At 37.1% G+C, this 21,778-nt stretch overlaps 1 protein-coding gene across 3 annotated transcripts in view; it reads right to left on the bottom strand.

Annotated features, from left to right (window-relative positions):
• OCA2 (OCA2 melanosomal transmembrane protein) overlaps nt 1-21,778 on the bottom strand; it is a 216,333-nt gene that overhangs the window by 75,568 nt on the left and 118,987 nt on the right. For all 3 annotated transcript variants that reach the window (XM_058185917.1, XM_058185920.1, XM_058185918.1), the window contains exons 16-18: nt 20,806-20,953; nt 17,419-17,476; nt 11,783-11,891 (exon numbers count right to left, since the gene is read on the bottom strand). In XM_058185917.1, coding sequence (XP_058041900.1) covers nt 11,783-11,891; nt 17,419-17,476; nt 20,806-20,953 — 315 coding nt within the window. The remainder of the gene's footprint in view (nt 1-11,782; nt 11,892-17,418; nt 17,477-20,805; nt 20,954-21,778) is intronic.

Here is a 21,778-nt window from a genome sequence, read left to right as displayed (position 1 = left end):
AATATAGTTGCCTTTACTACAAGACTAACTTTAAATTGTAATTTAATTATCCTGTGTGAGAAGAGCAATCTATATTTCACTCCCATTTTTACTATATGAATTTAAGAAAAAATGTAAAATTTAATGCTGAAATTAAGTTTTTCTAGATTTCTTTCAAAGGGGGAAAGGTATCATGTTTCCAAATGGATTCCATCCTGAGCTGAATAACAGAATAACATAATATCTCTCCACAGTATTGGCAGGGTTTGTTTCTGTGGACCATACCAGAGCTGGGTTCTACTTACCTTTACTACCAGTTTGCAACGGGAGCACATGCGCACGTCTGTGCATGCGCTGATCATCAGTTATGATGTCCAGCTGAGTGGGCGGAGCCTTCTGCCATTTTTACTACCGGTTCTAAAGAACTGGACAGAACCTGGATCAACCCACCACTGGACCATACTCATTTCTGTGTTCTTCACTTACCATTCTGAGTTAGAAAAAGAGGAATTTTACAACCAGAAGTTTATACCTTGGGAATCTGTATATACTGAACTTATTCAAAGGACACATATTGAGTGTTATAAAAGTGGTTCCTATGTTTTTTATTTTTGTTTTTGTTAAGGCATTGTAGATTCTTTATTTATCCAGTGGGGATATATTAATGGGATATTTCTTCAAATATGTGAATGGCTATTAAAAGCTGAATTTCTCAAAGAAAATATTCATACAGTATACTACAAAAGAATAAAATTCAGATGCAAAGAAACAAAAGAATATAACAACAGCTGCAGTCTTTCAAGATAACCTTTAAGTCTCCTTAGTGTATTCATTCCTCTTTGAATGTAACCAAGACTGAGTTTAAAAACCCAACAAAAACTGAAATAGTTATCTATAATATGAAATATTTTAAAATTAAAATATTCAATACATGCCATGCTCATAGTAATCTATTAAAATCAGTGATACTTTCCACAAAGTTATAATGTACTTGGCATACAACAAATAAAAATAAAAATAACATGGTTACTAGCAGGGACAATTTGGATATTTTCAACGGGAATCCAGTGCAATGGGACAGTAATGTCCCAATAATTGGCATAAAAATTAAGAAATATGCCCAGAATCCAAAGAAAAATCTAAAATAGGCATTTTTTTCAGATGTACTGGACTTCAACTTCATCATTCAACAATGACATGGCTGGCTGGAAGATTATGTGCGTTGAAGTTCAACTCATTTGCAAAATAGCAAGTTGTGGAAGGTTATCCTAGAAGGAGGTGCAGTCCATATATTGTAGTGACTGAAATGTTAATGGATGAGAATTTTGAGGAAACTGCTAAAGGGGATAATCCAGAAACTTGGAATAATCACCACCACCTATAGATAAATCCAACTCTTTTGGTCAATAACATCTACTGTACCTACTGACCCAAAGTCTGGCAGTATTTTCTCTAAGGACAAATTGCCTTGGAGACATTATTTATCTTTATCACATCAGCTAAGATAAATCCCAACTACACAGGAATATCTCATTCTTGTTGGATAAGACAGTTACACACACATGCATGCACACCTAAAGACAACCCAACCTAAAGGATCTGTTTTATACATAGTTGGATTAAACTTTTTTTCACAGGAGGGACACAACGATAATTATAGTGATCATCAGTCCTTCATTTTTAAGTCTACCTGTGAAGACTATTGCTGCATTTTGAAGGAACAGAATCAGAGTCAGTGTCTGTAAAAGAAAAAGTTTTCCAAAATATAATAGACAAAGTCCAGGTAGATATTCCAGCCAGTGGTGAAATCTGAACCGATTTACTACCAGTTTGCTGGCTTTGCGCTGTGCGCGCATGCACAGTGTGCATCATGCACCAAATGCAAGATTTGTGCGAGTGCTCAGGAGGCATGGAGTAAGGAGGCATGAAGTAAGGAGGCATGGGGTACGGAGGCATGGGGTAAGTAGAACAGCGCATGGGGGGGTGATCAGCTGTGGTGCGTGATTTTTTTTTTACTTTTAAAAGCATTTTTTTTACAACCTATTCAGCCACATGACCCTGGGACAGTGCAACCATCATAAATATGAAACAGCTGCCAAGCAACTGAATTTGGATCACGTGACCATGGGGATGCTGCAAGTGTGAAAAATGGTCATAAGTCACTTTTTTCAGTGCTGTTGTAACTTGCTAACAGTCACTAAATGAGCTGTTGTTACTGAATGATTGGTGTGATTAAAAAAAACATCCTATTTAGTAAAAGAAAGTGGATCAGTTTTTACATGAGGTATAGAACAAAATGCAATAATACTTAACTTTGTTTTCCTGTGACTGCCAATTTTGCTACATTATCCTTACAGTAATTAGGACTTTCACTGTAAAATATAATTGCTTCTGCTTGCAGGCACAGTTAAAAGAAACATTATGGTGTCAACAGGTTGTAAGGTTATACTGCTACACAACATGTTTACCCATGAGATCATTGCAACACAAGGTTTTCCTGTGCAGACTTTGCACTCTGAAATCTTCTAAAATATTATTTTTCCCTATACGGGGAAGAGACTAAAGAAGCTTTAGAACGGCAAAATACAGGAAACACATTCTTATACTAAACTAAAGGGCAGAATTCAAATCTCAGCAGTCTAATTCAAGCAAGATTTTCAAGAATAACAAATTACAAATAATATATAGATTTGCTCCCCAATTAAATATCTATCCCCTTCCAACTCCCACCCACCTCTTTGAATCTCCTGAACTGAAATCCTCCCAGACCCCAAATTTTCTTTTGCCTACTCATCCAGCCTTATTAATGAAAAAATAGAAAACAAGGACAGTAAGAGTTAGCACCTGAAGCTACTGATTGCCCAGATCTTTACTTGTTTATTTATCATTATTAAGTATAATAGGATTTAATCAGATTAAATAAGGATGCACAGAATCTCTGCTGCACATTGGGGAATAAACAGCTTACTTGGAAACTAACATCCTGATCAAACTTACATGCAAAATAATGCCACCAACTGAGAGAACCAGTATGGTTAAGGTGCTGGACTAACAGCAGGACCCAAATTCCAGTTATCCTTTGGGCATGTAAGCCAGCTGGGTGACTTTCTCTCAGTCCTAGCCTAGGAAATTGAAAAACAAGCACTGGTATATCACTTCTGCAATATTGCTGAGGAAACCATGGGGACCTGACCATGAAGTTACCAGGAGTTAAGACTACCGGTAATTCAAAAAAAAAAAAAAAGCCATTGAGCATAACTCAATGACTTCATAGTAAAGGAATGGAAATCTATTGCAAAAATTGAAATAAATAAATAAAGCAAAGAAAATTTGGAAATTAACGTAACCTGAGCTTGACTTGGTTCATTATCTGAGTTATTGTTAGCATAGTTGCCATGAATTTAAAAGGGTTCAGAATAAATATAATTAACTTCTTCTTGAAATATTTTGAGTAGACATATTCTTGGGGTTTCAGATTAATAACTTCCATTTGTTTGTGATGGGCAAGGAGGATAACAGACAGAAGCCTGACAATTTCTTCATACAACTCATATGTTTATTGGACATTGTGACATAATCACATAATTTTTGCTAGGATGTCATGGCACAGAAGTAGCCTTTCTGATATCAGTGTGGTTGGTAACAAAAGGCCAATTATTGAGGAAGTTCTACAACAATTCTGTACTTTTTTCTTGCTAAGGCATATTGCTCTTTGCAAACCACTCTTATTCTGTCTGCAATGAATAGGGGGAAAAATGGCATGCAGAGGTGTGGCTGTGCATGTATAGCTCACAGCAAAGATATTTAGCTGTACATCAGTATATTTTTAAATATATATCCCAATTTTACCTTACAAATAATGCAGAGTAGGTAACAAGATAAAATACAGACCCTAACAATGAAGTCATTTTAATAAGGACAAGCTAATCCAGCTCTCACTATTCCTCATTTTGAAATTTCACAAGTAATTTCTAGTTGAGCACATGAGACACCCAAGAGTAATGTAAACATTTTATCATTGCTAGACAGGGCTTCAGGAAAAGGTCACACATGGCTACTTTGCAATCAGTCTATTATGTTCATTCATTTAACTGTGGGAAATTACTGCAGAATCTAACTAACTTGCATGGCTGTCCAAGCAGCAACAAAACGGAAAAATAAAAAGCACTTACATGTGCAAATCCTGCCATTTTGTAGTTGTTTGCTTATTAAGATACAATATCCCTTGTGCTCTGCATAATGCACTCAGTGTCATTCATTTAAGGCAGGGAGCATGCCAAAGGGGCTCTACTGTTGCTCTTTCCAATTAGAATTCTTAATTTCTCCAGTTTTTAAAAAAGTTCTTAGGTAACTCAATCAATAAATATGCCAACCGCTTTCTGAAGAAATAACAATAAAGCCAGAATCTACTAATCTGAATAATTCAACCTAATGTTACTGAATGTCCTGGCAATAATATCCTTTTATAAAGAAATTAAATGGTAGACTGAATAAAAAGTGTTCGGGGATAAATTTAAAGCATAGACTACAGGAGTTGATTTCTTCAACTGGTTTCATAGCTTCTTTACCATAATACTTTTTCATTGAAAATATGCATTTCGTACAGAGCATAAACATTCATGGGAGACGTGATGAAACATCCTAGCCTTATGACACAAACCAGTGTCACCTTTAAAATTTCACCATAAATGACAGGGTTTATTTTATTTTACCACAACACATATTTCATCCTTCTTTCCTTGCTGAGATTTATACCAGATGCCTATGATGTAGACTTTTTCCTAACACACTTTTTTTTAATTGGCGAAGGGCTTAGCAAAATTTGAAGATCTGCAGTTTTCAAAAGTAATTAAGTTTTGACCATGTATTGATTTGAAAACATGCAGTTAGATAAGATGGTTCTCTGTCCTCTGTCCTCACTCTTATTTATTCTGTCATTGGAAGTATTATTGATACTTATTAGGCAAAAATAGGAAATAAAAGGACCAAGAATTAAAAAGGAAGAATACAAAGTACAAGCCTTCACTGATGATTTGGTTTTTATAATAGAAGATCCATTAGAGACAGGGAATATACTAATATAGGCAATAGAAGAATTCAGCAAAGTAGCAGGGCTTAAAATAAATAAAGACAAGATAAAGATACTAACAAAGAACTGTAATACTAGCCAGAAATAGGAATTGGAGGAGAAATTGGGGATTCAAATGCCTAAAAAGGTGAAATATCTTGGAATTTGGTTAACGGCAAAATGCTCATCTATAAAAAAGGACAATTATAATAAATTATTACAACAAATAAAAAAATGGACAATTGGGCTAAATTACAATTATCATAATTGGAAGAATTCCTACAATCAAAATGAATATTTTACCTAAAATTTTGTTTTTTTCAATCAGTACTGATAAAATTAGGGAAAAAATTCTTTGAGGAATTAAATAAAATGATATTAAAATTTATTTGGTTAGTGTAGAAATCCCGAATAAAATTAAAGCTCTTGCAAGATAGTAGAAATAAGGGAGGTTTTGGACTCCCAGATTGGGAACTTTATTATCATGTGGCAGCCGTGACCTGGTTTAAAGATTGGATAAATCTAAATGATAAAAGAATACTAACAATAGAGGGTCATGACTTTCAACTTGGCTGGCACGCATTCATTTGGGAAGGGAAAAATAAATCGCATTCATACTTTCAGAGATATCAAATAAGGGACACCCCGCTATATGTTTGGGAGAAAATCAAGAAAAAATCATTATATGAAAATTCCAAATTGGCTTTCAGCTATGAAGGCAATGATATATCCTAACATATTAGATCTAAATAAGATAGTTAGATATAAAGAATTATTGAACAAGCAAGGGGAATTAAAATCAAAGCAGGAGTTAAAGGATCAAGGAATAGAGATAGACTGGTGGCCATACCTCCAAATTAGGACACGATATAAAAAAGACTTGGAACAATATGGCTTCTACAGGGAACAACAAGAATTGGATAAAATATTGCAGGGGACAAGGTAAAAAATGATTACCAAAGCATATAACTACTTTTTAAGATTTAAAATGGAAGAAGAAGTAGTTAAAGAGACTATGATAATTTGGGCTCAAAATTTTGGATACAGTATTGAATTGGAACATTGGGAAAAATTATGGAAGAAAAAATATAAATTAACATTATCAGCAGCCTATAAAGAAAACCAATACAAAATGTTTTTTCGTTGGCATTTACCCCCAGCAAGATTGGCCAAAATGTTTCCGAATAGATCGCCCGACGCTTGGAGATATAACCATAAACAAGGAACTTTTTATCACATGTCGTGGACCTGTCCCAAAGCCAGGAGATAACTGGCTCAAAGTAAAGAAATGGCTGGAAGAAATTACAAAACAAAAAATTGAATTGAAACCTGAATTATTTCTAATGGGTATATTTAGAAGAAATGTATGTAAAAAAATTCCATATATAATACTTCATATTATTACCACAGCTAGAATTGTTCTTGCTCAAAACTGAAAGAAAACAACACTCCCTCTGACGTAATGATAATAAGAAAGGTACTCGAGTCTGCAGAGATGAATAAATTAACTATGGAATTAAAGGATCAAGAAGAAACGGAATATTATAAAACCTGGAATATATGGTATAATTGGTTGGAAAAAAGACGTGGAGCTGCTATATAAGGAATATGTAATATATGTACATTAAAATGAGAAAATATTTATATACTTATAATTATTGGTATAATTTAAAAGTAGATAACCATAATATATAGAATAGTAATCCATATAATTAGAATGTATGTTAATATAAGTGATATCGATACTGAAACGCTGTAATGAGTGAACATTTTTAAAGTTGAAACATGTTTAATAAAAAATTATTTAAAAAAAAAAAGATAAGATGGTTCTCAAATCTAAAATAAATTCTTTTTTTTCTCCCATTTCTGTGCTAAAGTTCTATTTCATCTTTAAAATATGCATCAGGAAAAGACAATTAATATTTTCATCACACTGCCCTTTCTGATCTCACTATAAATAGAAAAAGACTATTCTGGCACTACATGCATAAAGAAACTCATTTCCAACATGCAAATACTGTGTTTCAGCCCACAGATATAATTCCCCCAATTTCTCCTAAATATCCTTTGCTTTTACAGGTTTGTGAGAAATCCCTGTTCTTCTCAAAAAAAATACTAGCTAAAATAGTTCTCTGGGGGAAGAGAATGACTTTTAAATCAAATTAAAACTAGGATGTTCATAAGAGAAGTCAGATGGTAACCATCTGCAGAGATGTAGGCCTTAATTTTTATTTTATTTTAATTTATTTATTTTGTCACACAGTATATATAAGCATAAGCATGAAATAATTATACAATATATAAGCATATATATAAGCATAAGTATGTAATAACTATATTAATTGGATATAATGAAAGGAAACAATAGGACAGGAACGGTAGACACGCTTGTGCTCTTATGCACGCCCCTTACAGACCTCTTAGAAATGGGGAGAGGTCAATAGTAGACAGTTTTTGGTTAAAGCTTTGGGGATTTTGGGAAGAGACCACAGAGTCAGGTAGTTTATTCCAGGCATTAACAACTCTGTTACTGAAGTCATATTTTCTGCAATCAAGGTTGGAGCGGTTAACATTAAGCCTAAATCTATTGTGTGCTCATATATTGTTGCAATTGAAGCTGAAGTAGTCTTCAACAGGAAGGACATCGTAATAGATGATTCTATGAGTTAAACTCAGGTCATGTCGAAGGCGGTGGAGTTCTAAGTTTTCTAAACCCAGGATTTCAAGTCTGGTGGCATAAGCCTTTTTTGCGATGTAGTTGCAGTGGGCTTTGGCACTTAGATCATTTGATATGAAAATTCCAAGGTGTTTAACAGGGTGGGGGTCATCTGTAAGGTAATGTCCATCGAGCTTGTACTTAGTGTTTACATTCTTTTTTCCATTGTGTAAGATTGAGCATTTGCTGGTTGAGATTTGGAGTTGCCAAGTTTTAGACCATTCTGACACAAAGTCAAGGTCTTTTTGATGTTAAAAAAACTGGAAGCTGTGTAGAATTTTAAAGTATATTTAGTTTAAAACCTAAGACATAGTGATAATCTAGTACCTTTCCACAGATAGAAGTAATTCTCTTCCAAAGACTGAATTTAGTGATAGCCATGCAAATCTCTTAGTATAAATTTATTGAAAATTAGTTAAGTAAAGTATTTCAATCTTGCTTTTCTGATAAAAAGTATTCAAAGCTGCTAACAAAAATAATTAAAAATAAAACAACTTAAAATCTTCTCCCAGATTCAAATGTACAGAATACAGTACTCTATACTTAAAATATTTTTGCTAGCCCTGATAAACCATGCTTTAGAATTGAAACATTTAACATATCCTATTGATAAGCAGATATTAAAACAGTTGCATTTTATTAAAAAAAATAAAGGGAATACTTCTTCTGTAGCACTAAATATTACAGGTGCTACTAAATGTATGTTTCAAGGCTGGGCAAACCATATAAAAAGAAGCACACTTCCATGTTCCTAGGTCCTGAGCTTGGATTCCCCTCTGTAATTTTCAGCTTCTAAAAGCAGTCTCTAACTACAACTGAAATTGCAGTAAAGCAAAAACTCATTTTCGCTAATTATGAGGTAGGATGTCCACTATTCATAGAATCTGGCATTGAGTAGGTGACTCTGCACTGCAATCTGCATTATTTGCCTAATGACATCATTGTGCAAATGATGCAAAACACCCAATTTCTGTCAATTTGTATTATTTGTATATTGGAATTTGCATCCCTTGTTTAATTATGTAATTAAGCAAATCAAGTGAATTGATGACGAAAACTGATAGATTCCATGACACACCCATTATATCTAGGTCTATTAACTTGAGATTTCACGGCATAGAGAAAGGCCTCTAAGCCTTTTAGCTATAATTAGGATGGACAATAAGGTTTCTACTAAGCCCCATTTCTTAAAATCCATACAAATCCAGACCAAGAACTTTAGAAAAAGAATCTTATTTTCCAAAGTTATAGCAGTTGTAGCACTAGTAGCACAATATACAAACTATATTTCAATTATCATTTATATGATTAATTGTCAAGAACCCAGCAACAGGAAAAAACAGAGAGAAAATAGTTAAATCTTTTATAGTGCAATATAAATGAGTTTGATTCTGTGGCTCCTGAGGACATGGACAGGATACTGGGGGGACTGAATGCAACCACATGTTTACTGGACCCATGTCCGTCCTGGCTGGTACTGGCCACCCGGGAGGTTACATGAGACTGGCTCCAGGGAATTGTTAATGCTTCTTTGATGGAGGGTATCTTCCCTACCGCCTTGAAAGAGGTGGTGGTGAGGCCCCTCCTCAAGAAGCCTTCCCTGGATCCAGCTGTTTTGGCAAATTATCGTCCTGTCTCCAACCTTCGTTTTGTGGCGAAGGTTGTTGAGAGTGTGGTTGCACGACAGTTACCCCAGTACCTGGATGAAACTGTCTATCTAGATCCGTTCCAGTCTGGTTTCTGGCCTGGTTACAGCACGGAAATGGCCTTGGTCGCGTTGGTTGATGATCTCTGGAGGGCTCGGGACAGAGATTGTTCCTCTGTCCTGGTCCTACTAGATCTCTCAGCGGCTTTTGATACCATCGACCATGGTATCCTGCTGCGCCGGCTTGGAGGACTTGGAGTGGGGGGCACTGTTCATCAGTGGTTCTCCTCCTACCTCTCCGACCGGTCGCAGACGGTGTTGACAGGAGGGCAGAGATCGGCCCCGAGGCACCTCTTATGTGGGGTGCTGCAAGGGTCAGTTCTCTCTCCTCTTCTGTTCAACATCTATATGAAGCCGCTGGGTGAGATCATTCGTGGTTTTGGGGTGAGTTGTCATCTATACACTGATGATACACAGCTGTATATTTCCACCCCTAACCACCCCAACGAGGCTGTTGAAGTGATGTCCCAGTGTCTGGAGGCCGTACGGGTCTGGATGGGGAGAAACAGACTCAAGCTCAATCCCACCAAGACCGAGTGGCTGTGGATGCCGGCAGCCCGATACAGTCAGCTAACTCCATCGCTGACTATTGCAAGCGAGTCATTGGCCCCCACGGAGAGGGCTCACAATCTGGGCGTCCTCCTGGATGTACGGCTGTCTTTAGAAGAACATATGACAGCCGTCGCCAGGGGGGCTTTTTATCAGGTCCGCCTGATACGCCAGTTGCGCCCCTTTCTGGATCGGGCTTCCTTGTGCACGGTCACTCATGCCCTTGTTACATCCCGCCTGGACTACTGTAATGCTCTCTACATGGGGCTCCCCTTGAAGGGTACCCAGAGGCTTCAACTGGTCCAGAATGCGGCTGCGCTGGTGATAGAGGGAGCACCTCGTGGCTCCCATGTGACACCTCTCCTGCACAATCTGCACTGGCTCCCAGTGATCTTCCGGGTCCAATTCAAGGTGCTTGTTATCACCTTTAAAGCGCTCCATAGCTTAGGACCGCCTACTGCCACCAATAGCCTCCCACTGACCAGTGCGCTCTCACAGAAAGGGCCTCCTTCGGATACCGTCAGCCAGACAATGTCGGCTGGCGACCTCCAGGGGGAGGGCTTTCTCTGTGGAGGCTCCTGCCCTCTGGAATGAGCTGCGTCCGGGGCTCCGTCAACTCCCCGACCTCCGAACCTTCTGCCGAGAGCTGAAGATGTTGTTGTTTCGACGTGCAGGACTAGCTTAAATGTAGTTTAAAATTGGGGTTTTAAATTGGGGCTTTTAAATGGGTTTTTTTAATTGTATTTAAAATTTTAGGCCATATATTGAATTAGTTTTTTATACTGTTTTTAATTTGTATTATATGTATTGTGGTTTTATTGGCTGTGAACTGCCCTGAGTCCTTCGGGAGAAGGACGGTATACAAATTTAAATAATAATAATAATAATAATAATAATAATAATAATAATAATAATAATAATAATAATAATAATAATAATAATAATATAAGAAATGTACCATCAAGCCTTCAACAAAATGAGATAGAATTACATAGACTTGAAGTATATAGGAATTATGCCTAAGAATATATATATACCCAAGCACGCACACACACACACACACAAACCCTGCGTGGAGCACTGCACTTAAATAGCAATAGCACTTACTTATATACCACTTCACAGTATTTTACAGCCTTCTCTAAGCGGTTTACAGAGTCAGCATATTGACCCCAAGAATCTGGGTTCTCATTTTAATGACCTCGGAAGGATGGAAGGCTGAGTCAACCCTGAGCTAGTGAGAATTGAACTGCCAAACTGCTGGCAGCTGGCAGTCAGCAGAAGTATCCTTCAGTACTGTGTTATAACCACTGCACCACCACAGCTCTTGTGGTGTCAGGCACAAAAAATCAGGACCATTTATAAGGTTGCAGCATAGAAGATTCATTTAAGCCCATACATAAGAATCTGGTCAACTAAACTTCAACACTAAATTGGCCAATGATAAGGGTCAATGGAATTCAGGAGGGGTAAGACTTGGAGTGCTTGTGGGAACACAACAACTCTAAACTAATGATGCACCTAACTCAGTGGTGGGTTGCCCCCAGTTCAGACCAGTTCTATAGAACCAATAGTAAAACTGGCAGGAGGCTCCGCCCACTGACCCGAACATCATCAAAAGTGATCTGTGCATGCATGATGCAAACCGGTAGTAAAGGTAAGTAGAACCCACTCCTGACCTAACTCTGCCCCCAACTCTGCCTGCTCTTCTCCTACAAAAGTAGAATATACTTAAATACCAATAAATAATCCAAATGGAACTTACCAAGATCTAAATGAATTCCTGGAACAAATGAATTGAGAAAGTACATCAGAATAACAATTCCTAAAACCATCAGGCATTTGATGAGAAGCAACTTGTCTGTTATTCTGTGCTGTTCAAAAGAGAAAATAGATGAATCAAGTGGAAATAGTCTTCAAATATATAGCATGTTTCCCAAGTTAGAACCAAATATGATTGTAATATATGTTTTCATTAAAATGGCAGGGGAAACATCTAAAGTGTGAAAACAATATTTTAAATTTAGAATGAAACACATTTGGATTTAAGAGATTTGTATTTCATTTCCAAATAGAACCCTGTTGACAATCTTGGGAATAGCAGCAAGTCTTTCATCTCAATTGAAGAAGTTTTCATTTTCATCATACGAACAAAATCAGATCTCATGCTTTATTACAGCAGGAACAGAAACACTAGAATGAAAGTCCCTTAATAATATTTAACTACCAAGAGCCACACATTCCAGGACTAAACAGCTTCTCAACAATTACTATGGAGGCGTGGACAGTATCATGACGAGACGGTCATGAACTCCGAGGGGGAGTGCCAATATCCCCATTGTTATGGGGGTCCGTAATGGACCACAGCTGTCCTGCAGGGACAGCGAAGACAGAAGGAGCCACCGGAGCAAACAGGGAAGTTGCAAATTCCCTGCAGCACCGGCCTTTTAGCCTTCGACCCAGTGATGAGGACTTGCAACCATTACAAGCTGCCAAAGTCGGGACAGCCACATAAGACTATGCTGGAGTGTGGAAGCGGTGAATTGGACAAAATATTGAATACTGGGTGGGTGAACTCCAACTCACGGAGGACTATTTTAAAATTGACATTTGCCAAAAAAAATTTAAAAACTCTGGAATAGCGGCTAAATTGATTAAGACTGTCAATATTAAAACAAAAGAAACAGAAGCAATACCCAAAGACCTGACAGAAATTGGATTCTTGAAATTGCAGTACAGATCCTTCAAACAAAAGGGGGGGGAAATGGAACTTTTAATTAAAGCTGGAAATTTGGATAAATTTGGAAGCTTTCAAATTGATTAAAGATCACAAAAAGAGAAAAAGGAAAATCGACAACTTAAAACTGTACTTTGGTGGAATATCTCTGATTTTCTTTTTCCTCAATAGACTGGAATTAAATAAATATTAAACTTAATCTATTGGACTTTAAATGGGACTAACTGGAAAACATAAAAAGTAAAACTAAAGTGAAACAGGGTGCGGCTCCAAGTAAAAGAAACAAAATGGATACTTTTGCTAATTGTGGATTAGAATTGTGGATTGTAAAGTGACATCTAAAGGTAGAATAGGAAACCACAAGAACTCTGGCCATTGTTGAAAATCTTTTTATGGCAGTGATAAGACTGGTGAGAATTACAAGGGAGGACTTTGTTAACAAGCTGTTCTGACCTTGACAAGAATAAGAGTTACAACTTCAACAATAAAGCAGAGAACAACTGAAATGAAGAGAAACACACACACATGATTTTTAAACAAGAAATAAAAGAAACAATTACAATATTAGATGGAAAAGAAGATTAAGAAAAAAACAAGAACTGCTCCAGAATTGACAGCGAATAAAGAATTTACGATATTAAAATATAAATTCAAAGAATTATATAGGGGTTAATAGAGAGTAATAAAAAATGGGGGAAGAGGGAAAAAGGAGAATCAGTAGAAATATAGAATAAATTAAGAAAGCATGGAATTTTAAGGGAAAATAAAAATGGAATTGAAATAGATTAAGATGGAAATATTAAGGAGAGGAGAATATATAAGCATGGGATTCTTTGAAATAATGAGAAATGCTTGCTTTTTTTTACAAGATTAAGAATAACAATTTTAAAATCTTCACTGATATGTAAAGAGTTGATTTATAATGTTATTATGGAGATTGATAGGACTGATAGATATATGGGAAAAGCAAAGAAAGCAAGGAATATTAAGAAAAAATAAAAAGGGAATCAATATAGATTAAGAGTGAAATATAAAAGAGATGAGAGCATACAAACAAGAGATTTTCTGAAATAATGAATGATAGCTTGTTTTCTACTTTTTTATAAAATTAAGAATAATAACTTTAAAAATGTTTATTGAAATGTAAAGAGATGACTGATGTTGATGTTATTGAGATTGAAAAGAAAGAAATTTGTAAATGGGAATATAAGGTTTTAGCATATATGGGAAGAGATAAAAAGAGGGGAATTTTAAAAAGGGGATAGATTTGATTAAAGATTTAAATTCGGGATGGAGGGTTAGATTAGATTTTTTTTTTCTTGAGAGCAACTTAAATATGGAAATTAAAAAGAGGGGAAGGGGAATATATTGATGAAATATATAAGAGAGTGGGGGAAAACTGAATTTGATGTGATTATATACCTGGTTGATAATTTGTTCAAAAAAGATACTTTTTATGTGGTTTGTTTAAAAATAAAAATAAAACCACCACCACCACCCAAAAAAAACCAGTTACTATGTCAGATTATTGACAAATGGCGTTACTTAGGTAGAGCACTGTATTTTTCTTTTACCTTTACTCCTTTATTATTGTATATAGTATTTACTGTGATTTTCCCCCATGCACAACATGCATTTAGAAACAAATGAAATAAATAGGAAACATAGACCTCCACTTTAGGAAACTATCTGTATTCAAGATCCATAAACCCTCCTCTGGGTAACTTAAGAATGAGAAAAACAGAAAATTGCAGTAGAATCTTTATTCTTAACCTTCCATTGCAGGGAAGAACTGCAAGAAATTGATAACATTAGGAATGCTATCCATCAAATCCCAGATTAGAAAGAGAGTTTACCACATATCTATATCCAATCTCTAGGCATTCTTTTCCAAAAGCTTTGAAGAAGCTACCATGTTCTCCATATACAATACTAATGCATAAAGCAGTTTTGAGAACTTCTTTAATTCACAAGGATTGGATTCTCTCTCTATTTACATAATCAAATCAGATATGTTATTAAAAACATTTTCAAATAAATATTAGCTAATGGAAATATAAAATGGCTCACAAACTAGGATGAATTAAATAATGCTTTAGCACTCTGCAATGTCTTAGAGGCAGTTCAGAAATAGTGCTTCAAAACATGTGGATGGATTTTTGTATAGACAAGCAATTCTGGAAATAGATGCAGCTGCTTTAATGAGTCATAACCATACAGCAGCCAGAGTTCCCATCTGAATTATATATTGCGCAACTCCAAGAAATTGGCATCAGCCATTAGATCTCATCACTAGCTATATTATTTTATCTCTACAAATTATGGAACAATTTTTACTAACAACCCAAGCGTGACAATACAAGTATGGCTCAACAAACTACAACAGGTTCGCAATTCTGCATCACCAGAATTGGGACAAATTTTTTAAAGAACATTTTTCAAATGGCCCAATGTGGACTCAATGTAGCTCTCCACAAAGCTGCTAGTGTTACCAAAGTGGATCTGCAGACATGGATCTTTAACTATTGGTTAAGTATATCCTTTTGCTATTTAGGACTGTCCACAGTGACATCCACCTGATAATTTCTTCACAAGATAGAAAAGATCTATATAGCAGAAAATGCAGTATTATAGTATCTTTCCGGAAAATCTTTTAGGATTAGATTTTTATCCATCTAACTTGGCAGGAAGGCAATACATTATAGCCATGGTCAAACCTTCTAAGAGATAGATTTTTAGAAGGCCAATCAGCATCATCCCAGCCAGTATTAAAAAGTTAGAAGAACCTTATTATTACCGTATTTCAAAGTACTGAAAGTCTAACTGAGCAATTTTAAGGAAAGCTGAAAGGTATGCCATATGCAGTCCAGCTTTATCCATGTAAAATGAGGGCCACTTTCTTTTATATTGTGCTTTTTATAAAAGTATATGTGCTTGATTTTCAACTTGTCTTTTAATCAAATTCCCAAGAAACTCAGTTTTCTCACTAGTTATTGTCTGCTGAATGTTTTTAATGTTTCATCATTTTATATTGTGTTTTTATATTGTTGTTAGCCACCCAGAGTTGCTTGGCAGTGAGATGGGTAGCATATAAATATAATAAAAAATAACAAAACACAGAATCATCCTGAGGCAGATAGATAGCTTTGCAGAGAGAAGGGTGAGGAGCTGCCTAGCAAGTAACAGAAAGCAAATATTGCATACTCCAAAGATCTAAAGAACTTGCTGAAATTTATTCTCCTCAGTTCCTTGAGTGTTTAAGGACAATGGTTGAAAACATAAACAGACACTGCCTCATCAGTCCAAACTAGAACTCAAAGTAATTTTCAATATCAAATGTCTTATCAAGGTGATAAACTGATCTGTCAGCAACAGTTGGAGGCTTGTTCTCCTGTCTAAATAAGTCTTCCAGCCTGAACTGTGTGTATATAAGCAACTTCTTAGTCTGTAACATTTGGCCTCTTGCTTCCCTCTGGAGAAGGCTTTCTAGAAGAGAGGAACCAGCTCTCTTTGCCTTGGCAATAAGTGAGTTTCAGTCAGGCAGCATAGAAGTGTTGGGGTGTTGAGGTGCTTTCTATTTGTTATCCTCTGGCACTTGCTGGCTCCCTCAACACTCTTCTCCAAACCCCCACATCTGTTCCTATTAGGCACAAAAGATCAGATCCACATATGAAGGTCCAATTAAACTGATTTATTGCTACTTATGCCTATGTACAGGAATATTCTCAACTAATGGGTATCACCTGTACGGAGTTAGATAACAGTCAACAGAATTCAAGGGAGGTTGGACTTAGTCTGCTTAGTTTGGCTAAGCCTGGCTAGGTGGCTCAGCGACTAAGACGCTGAGCTTGTCGATCAGAAAGGTCAGCAGTCTGGCGGTTTGAATCCCTAGTATAGGTCTCCTGCGTGAGCAGGGGATTGGACGAATGACCTCCAAGGCCCCTTCCAACTCTGTTACTGTTACTAAATGAATGCTTATGACTATGTAGGGATTCTAGACTGATACCTTTTTAACCTCTGCCCCAGGTTGCTTCATCAGAACAGTATTTATACATAATAGGCACTATGTCCACAGATACTTTGCTGCTATGGTTTAGTTAAATGGAAAGTGGTATTTTTCCTCAACCACACATATCATCCCTTAAATATTACTCAGGTTTTTTTATTATTGCTTGTATTCTCAGAAGTTGATTTCTGCAACATAGTTGTATTGTTTTATTGTAGTCTGTTTTGTTCCTTATACCCCTCTTACTGGCTTTTGTTTTTAATGTTTTACTATTTTAGTTTTATTTTATTCTTTATTGAGATTTTACTCAGATTAAGCATAATTACGTTATTGGAATTATATTACAATTGCATAATGGTACTGGTACTGGTACAATTGTATAATGGTACTGGAAATACAAAGCAACAAACCAGTTTCTATTTCAGACAAAGACAGTCTTGTGAAGTAAAACAAAGTATTCTAAAATACCCTTAGTTATTTATATATGACCTAAGGGAGAGTATCCATATGTGCACATCAGGCTCAAAATAATTTTTCCCAAATAATTTTTTGTGTCCTTGGCAGATTTCAAAATAGAATATTTTGTGCACTTGCACTGTCCTCAATATTAAGAAAAGTAAAATATATATGTAGGTGAATATTTCTCAGAATTGTTTACCTTTTTTTGGAGCTCCTGGATATTTGTTTCCCAGTTTTTATCTTCTTGTGAGATTTGTCTGAAATATAATATATATAAAAAACCATACTAGTAGAAAAATAACTTAGATCATTATTTGTTACCATAATTATACTTAATATTTATGTTCCATTAAGTGACACAACATACATCTATCTTAAACAATACATGACACTATTATATTATATTGTATTATTATATTCTCCACATTTCCAAGGAATCTTAAATGCAAATGCTAGGTGTTTTTTTTTTTTTTTTTTTTTTTTTTTTTTGTTTACATTTATACCCCGCCCTTCTCCGAAGACTCAGGGCGGCTTACAGTGTATAAGGCAATAGTCTCATTCTATTTGTATATTTTTACAAAGTCAACTTATTGCCCCCCCCAACAATCTGGGTCCTCATTTTACCTACCTTATAAAGGATGGAAGGCTGAGTCAACCTTGGGCCGGGCTCGAACCTGCAATAATTGCAGGCTTCGGTGTTCTTAATAACAGGCTATTACCAGCTTGAGCTATCCGGCCCAATCCGGTGTGGTGAACAGTACCTATGAATTACAACGAGATCCCTCAAAAGCTTCAAAGAATTTGTGGGGTGCTCTATGAAACTTTGGATCGCTATCTACAAATATAACACAGCTGTGATATATTCAGTTATCGTGTCTAGTTAATTTATCCAAAAACAACAAAGTTGTATCGTAATGAAACATCAGCTACATTTTATATGTGTTTTTGTGCCTGACATATCCAGTCAAAATCTTCACACAATACTTCAAGAAATTAACACTATCATACTGGTGGATGACCTCTGGAGGGCCAGGGATAGGGGTTGTTCCTCTGCCCTGGTCCTGTTGGATCTCTCATCGGCTTTTGATACCATCGACCATGGTATCCTGCTGCGCCGGTTGGAGGGGTTGGGAGTGGGGGGCACCGTTTATCGGTGGTTCTCCTCCTACCTCTCCGACCGGTCGCAGACGGTGTTGACAGGGGGGCAGAGATCGGCCGCAAGGCGCCTCACTTGTGGGGTGCCGCAGGGGTCGATTCTCTCTCCTCTCCTGTTCAACATCTACATGAAGCCGTTGGGCGAGGTCATCAGTGGCTTTGGGGTGAGTTATCATCTGTACGCTGATGATACTCAGCTGTACTTTTCCACCCCAGGCCACCCCAGCGAAGCTGTCGAAGTGCTGTCCCGTTGTTTGGAGGCCGTACGGGTCTGGATGGGGAGAACCAGACCCAGACCCAATCCACCCAAGAGGGAGTGGCTGTGGATGCCGGCATCCCGGTACAGCCAGCTGCAACCGCGGCTGACTGTTGGGGGCGAGTCACTGGCCCCAACGGAAAGGGTGCGCAACCTGGGCGTTCTCCTGGATGAACGGCTGTCGTTTGAAGATCACTTGACGGCCGTCTCCAGGAGAGCTTTTTACCAGGTCCGCCTGGTCCGCCAGTTGCGCCCCTTTCTTGACCGGGATGCCTTATGCACGGTCACTCATGCTCTCGTCACTTCTCGACTGGATTATTGCAATGCTCTCTACATGGGGCTACCCCTGAAGTGTACCCGGAGACTGCAGTTAGTCCAGAATGCGGCTGCGCGGGTGATTGAGGGAGCACCGCGTTGCTCCCGGGTAACACCACTCCTGCGCAGTCTGCACTGGCTACCTGTGGTCTTCTGGGTGCACTTCAAGGTTTTGGTTACCATCTTCAAAGCGCTCCATGGCTTAGGGCCCGGGTACTTACGGGACCGCCTGCTGTTTCCACATGCCTCCCACCGACCCGTATGCTCTCACAGAGAGGGTCTTCTCAGGGTGCCGTCCGCCAAGCAGTGTCGGCTGGCGGCCCCCAGGGGAAGGTCCTTCTCTGTGGGAGCACCTACTCTCTGGAACGAACTTCCCCCCGGTTTATGCCAATTGCCTGACCTTCGGACCTTCCGCCGGGAACTGAAAACTTATTTATTTATACAAGCGGGACTGGCCTGACTTTTTAAATTCTAAATTTAAATTTTAAACTTTTAATGGTAATTTTATTGGGTATTTTAGATTTCAATTGACGGTTTTAATTTGGCCTTTTATTGAATAAGCTTTTTAATTGTTATTTTAATATGTATATTAACTGTTTTAAATGAAGGCTGTACACCGCCCTGAGTCCTTCGGGAGAAGGGCGGTATAGAAGTTTGATAAATAAATAAATAAATAAATACTATTGTTTGTAAGTTTACTCCCCAAGTCAAATGCCAGCATGCTCCATAACAAATCTAGAATCTGTGAATTCATTTTTAAATGAATCTTTCTTTTGTCAGGTACTCTGGTTATACCAATTGTGGCTTGTTCATTTTAAGTTTCAAAGAACTATCTTGCTGATGGATAGACCCAAAAAGATTCACCCCTTCACATAATTTCTTTCCAACAATCCATGAATTTAAAAAGAAAGGATATTTCACTAACAGTGAATATCAATAGAATTTCTTGAGCTATTTAATGGTGTTCCTCTTCTTAATTTGTAGTTGGGGGTAACAAAATTAAAAGATTCAGGGGTTAAATTCTGGGCAATTGCTTCATTTATAATGGTCCAAGACTACCACATAATAGAAAACTCAGATTTTCCATTAAATTTACACTCTATAGCAGCTGTAGGATTCCTATTGAGGTATATAATATAGTGAACAAAATTTACATTTAATGTGTTTAATTAAAAATATTTTTGAGTTTGTTTTTTGTTGTTGCTTTTTTATCATGTTAACTCTCTATCAAATCAAATTTCATCCTGCATCTTGACTTCTGTTTCTCAATTTACTTTATACCATAGCTAAATATTCTCATGCCAATTTCCTCTTTCCCTAGATCTGATTTGGAGGTACACAGGGCTTGGTATATAACATTTATGCATCACTTCCACATATATGAAGATAATTACCTTGAAAATCTGCTGATAGGTCTTTTGTGAAGACAAATTTACTGTATATATGATTGCCTATTCACAACCTGGTAAGGATGCAGAAGACAGTGGAAAAAATATCCAACTACATCTGCATATTTTTTAGTTTTTCAGGAAATAGGCAAGCAACTCATTGTTTGACAAGAGAGACATTTGAAAGAAAATACAGAATATTACCCTAAATATGAGAGTTAAATGGGGCTCTAAAATAAAAGTAATCTTAAGTATTGAGATTTCCATAACTTTATCCAGTATTTCTCAAGTCAGCAAGATGTATTAATTTCAACCCCCTTGCAGGAGAATTCTGGGAAATGAAGTCCACATTTCTTAAAGTTGCTAAGTCTGGAAACGCTGAGTCCTAACACTGTCATTTATAATAAAGCTAAGGAAGATTCAGTATAGGTCTTTTTTTCAATAAGACTACCTATCAAGAGCCTGATGTTACCTGTGGAAAGTTTTGAGCTTTTTCCTTAGCAAGAACTCTAGAGTTTTAACTTTTTGCATTAAGAGGCACTTCACAGCTGTTTCTTCTCTGCTTGCCGGGTTAATTCTCTGGGCTGTCAGCTTCCAAACATGGATTTCATGTTTCAGTTCTAAAAAGAAATAAAATTATTTAGCTGAGAGTGGCAATATGGCACCTAGTAACAACAGAGGTATATATGATATCCAGTGGTGAAATCCTCCATGGGTTGCCACCGGTTCCCTGGCCGCGCATGCGCGGTATGCACCAAATGTGTGCTCTGCTTGCACATGTGCAGTGCATGACAAATGCATGCAGTACGCACCACACTCACACTGCACACACCCGCATGTGCAGTGCACACAAAACACGTGCTTTGCGTGGAAAAAGGAGCCTTTTGAAGGTAAGTAGAACAGCAAGGGGAGGGAACAGCTGTGCCACCCAATTTAGATTTGCTAGAAAACAGGATTTCCTGCTTTCTAGCGAATATAAATCGCGCGGCACAACTGATCATCAAAAATACTGGTTCGGATGAGCGGTAGCTTTTTTTTTACTACCGTTTTGCCCTAACTGGTATCCTTTATTACTACTGGATCACCCGAACTAGTGTGAACCGGTAACATTGCACCTCTGATGATATCTCTGACCAAAAATTTGCAACACTACAACCAAGTCAGGCACTGCCATTCTTGTATTTATTTAAAAAAAAAAAACACCCAATTTTCTTTCTCGCTGTAAATGCCTGAGAGGTAGGGGCCATTGATGAAAAGTCTTTGTAATGCTATATCATGGTTTCTTGTTTAGTGTGAATTCACCCTAAATCAGAAATTGGTCAGGGAATTGTACATGAAAAATAAAAGGAGGACTAGTTGATATAATCCTGCATCTCTAAGTGGCACTGAATAATAAGTGCTAAGAAATGGATGCAAAGCAACTTAAGATAATATTTTATAGATGC

The sequence above is a fragment of the Ahaetulla prasina genome, chromosome 5, assembly GCF_028640845.1.
Source record: "Ahaetulla prasina isolate Xishuangbanna chromosome 5, ASM2864084v1, whole genome shotgun sequence".
NCBI lineage: Eukaryota > Metazoa > Chordata > Lepidosauria > Squamata > Colubridae > Ahaetulla > Ahaetulla prasina.
The sequence above is the reverse complement of the archived record's forward strand: the minus strand, read 5'-3'. Positions and strand labels throughout refer to the sequence as shown.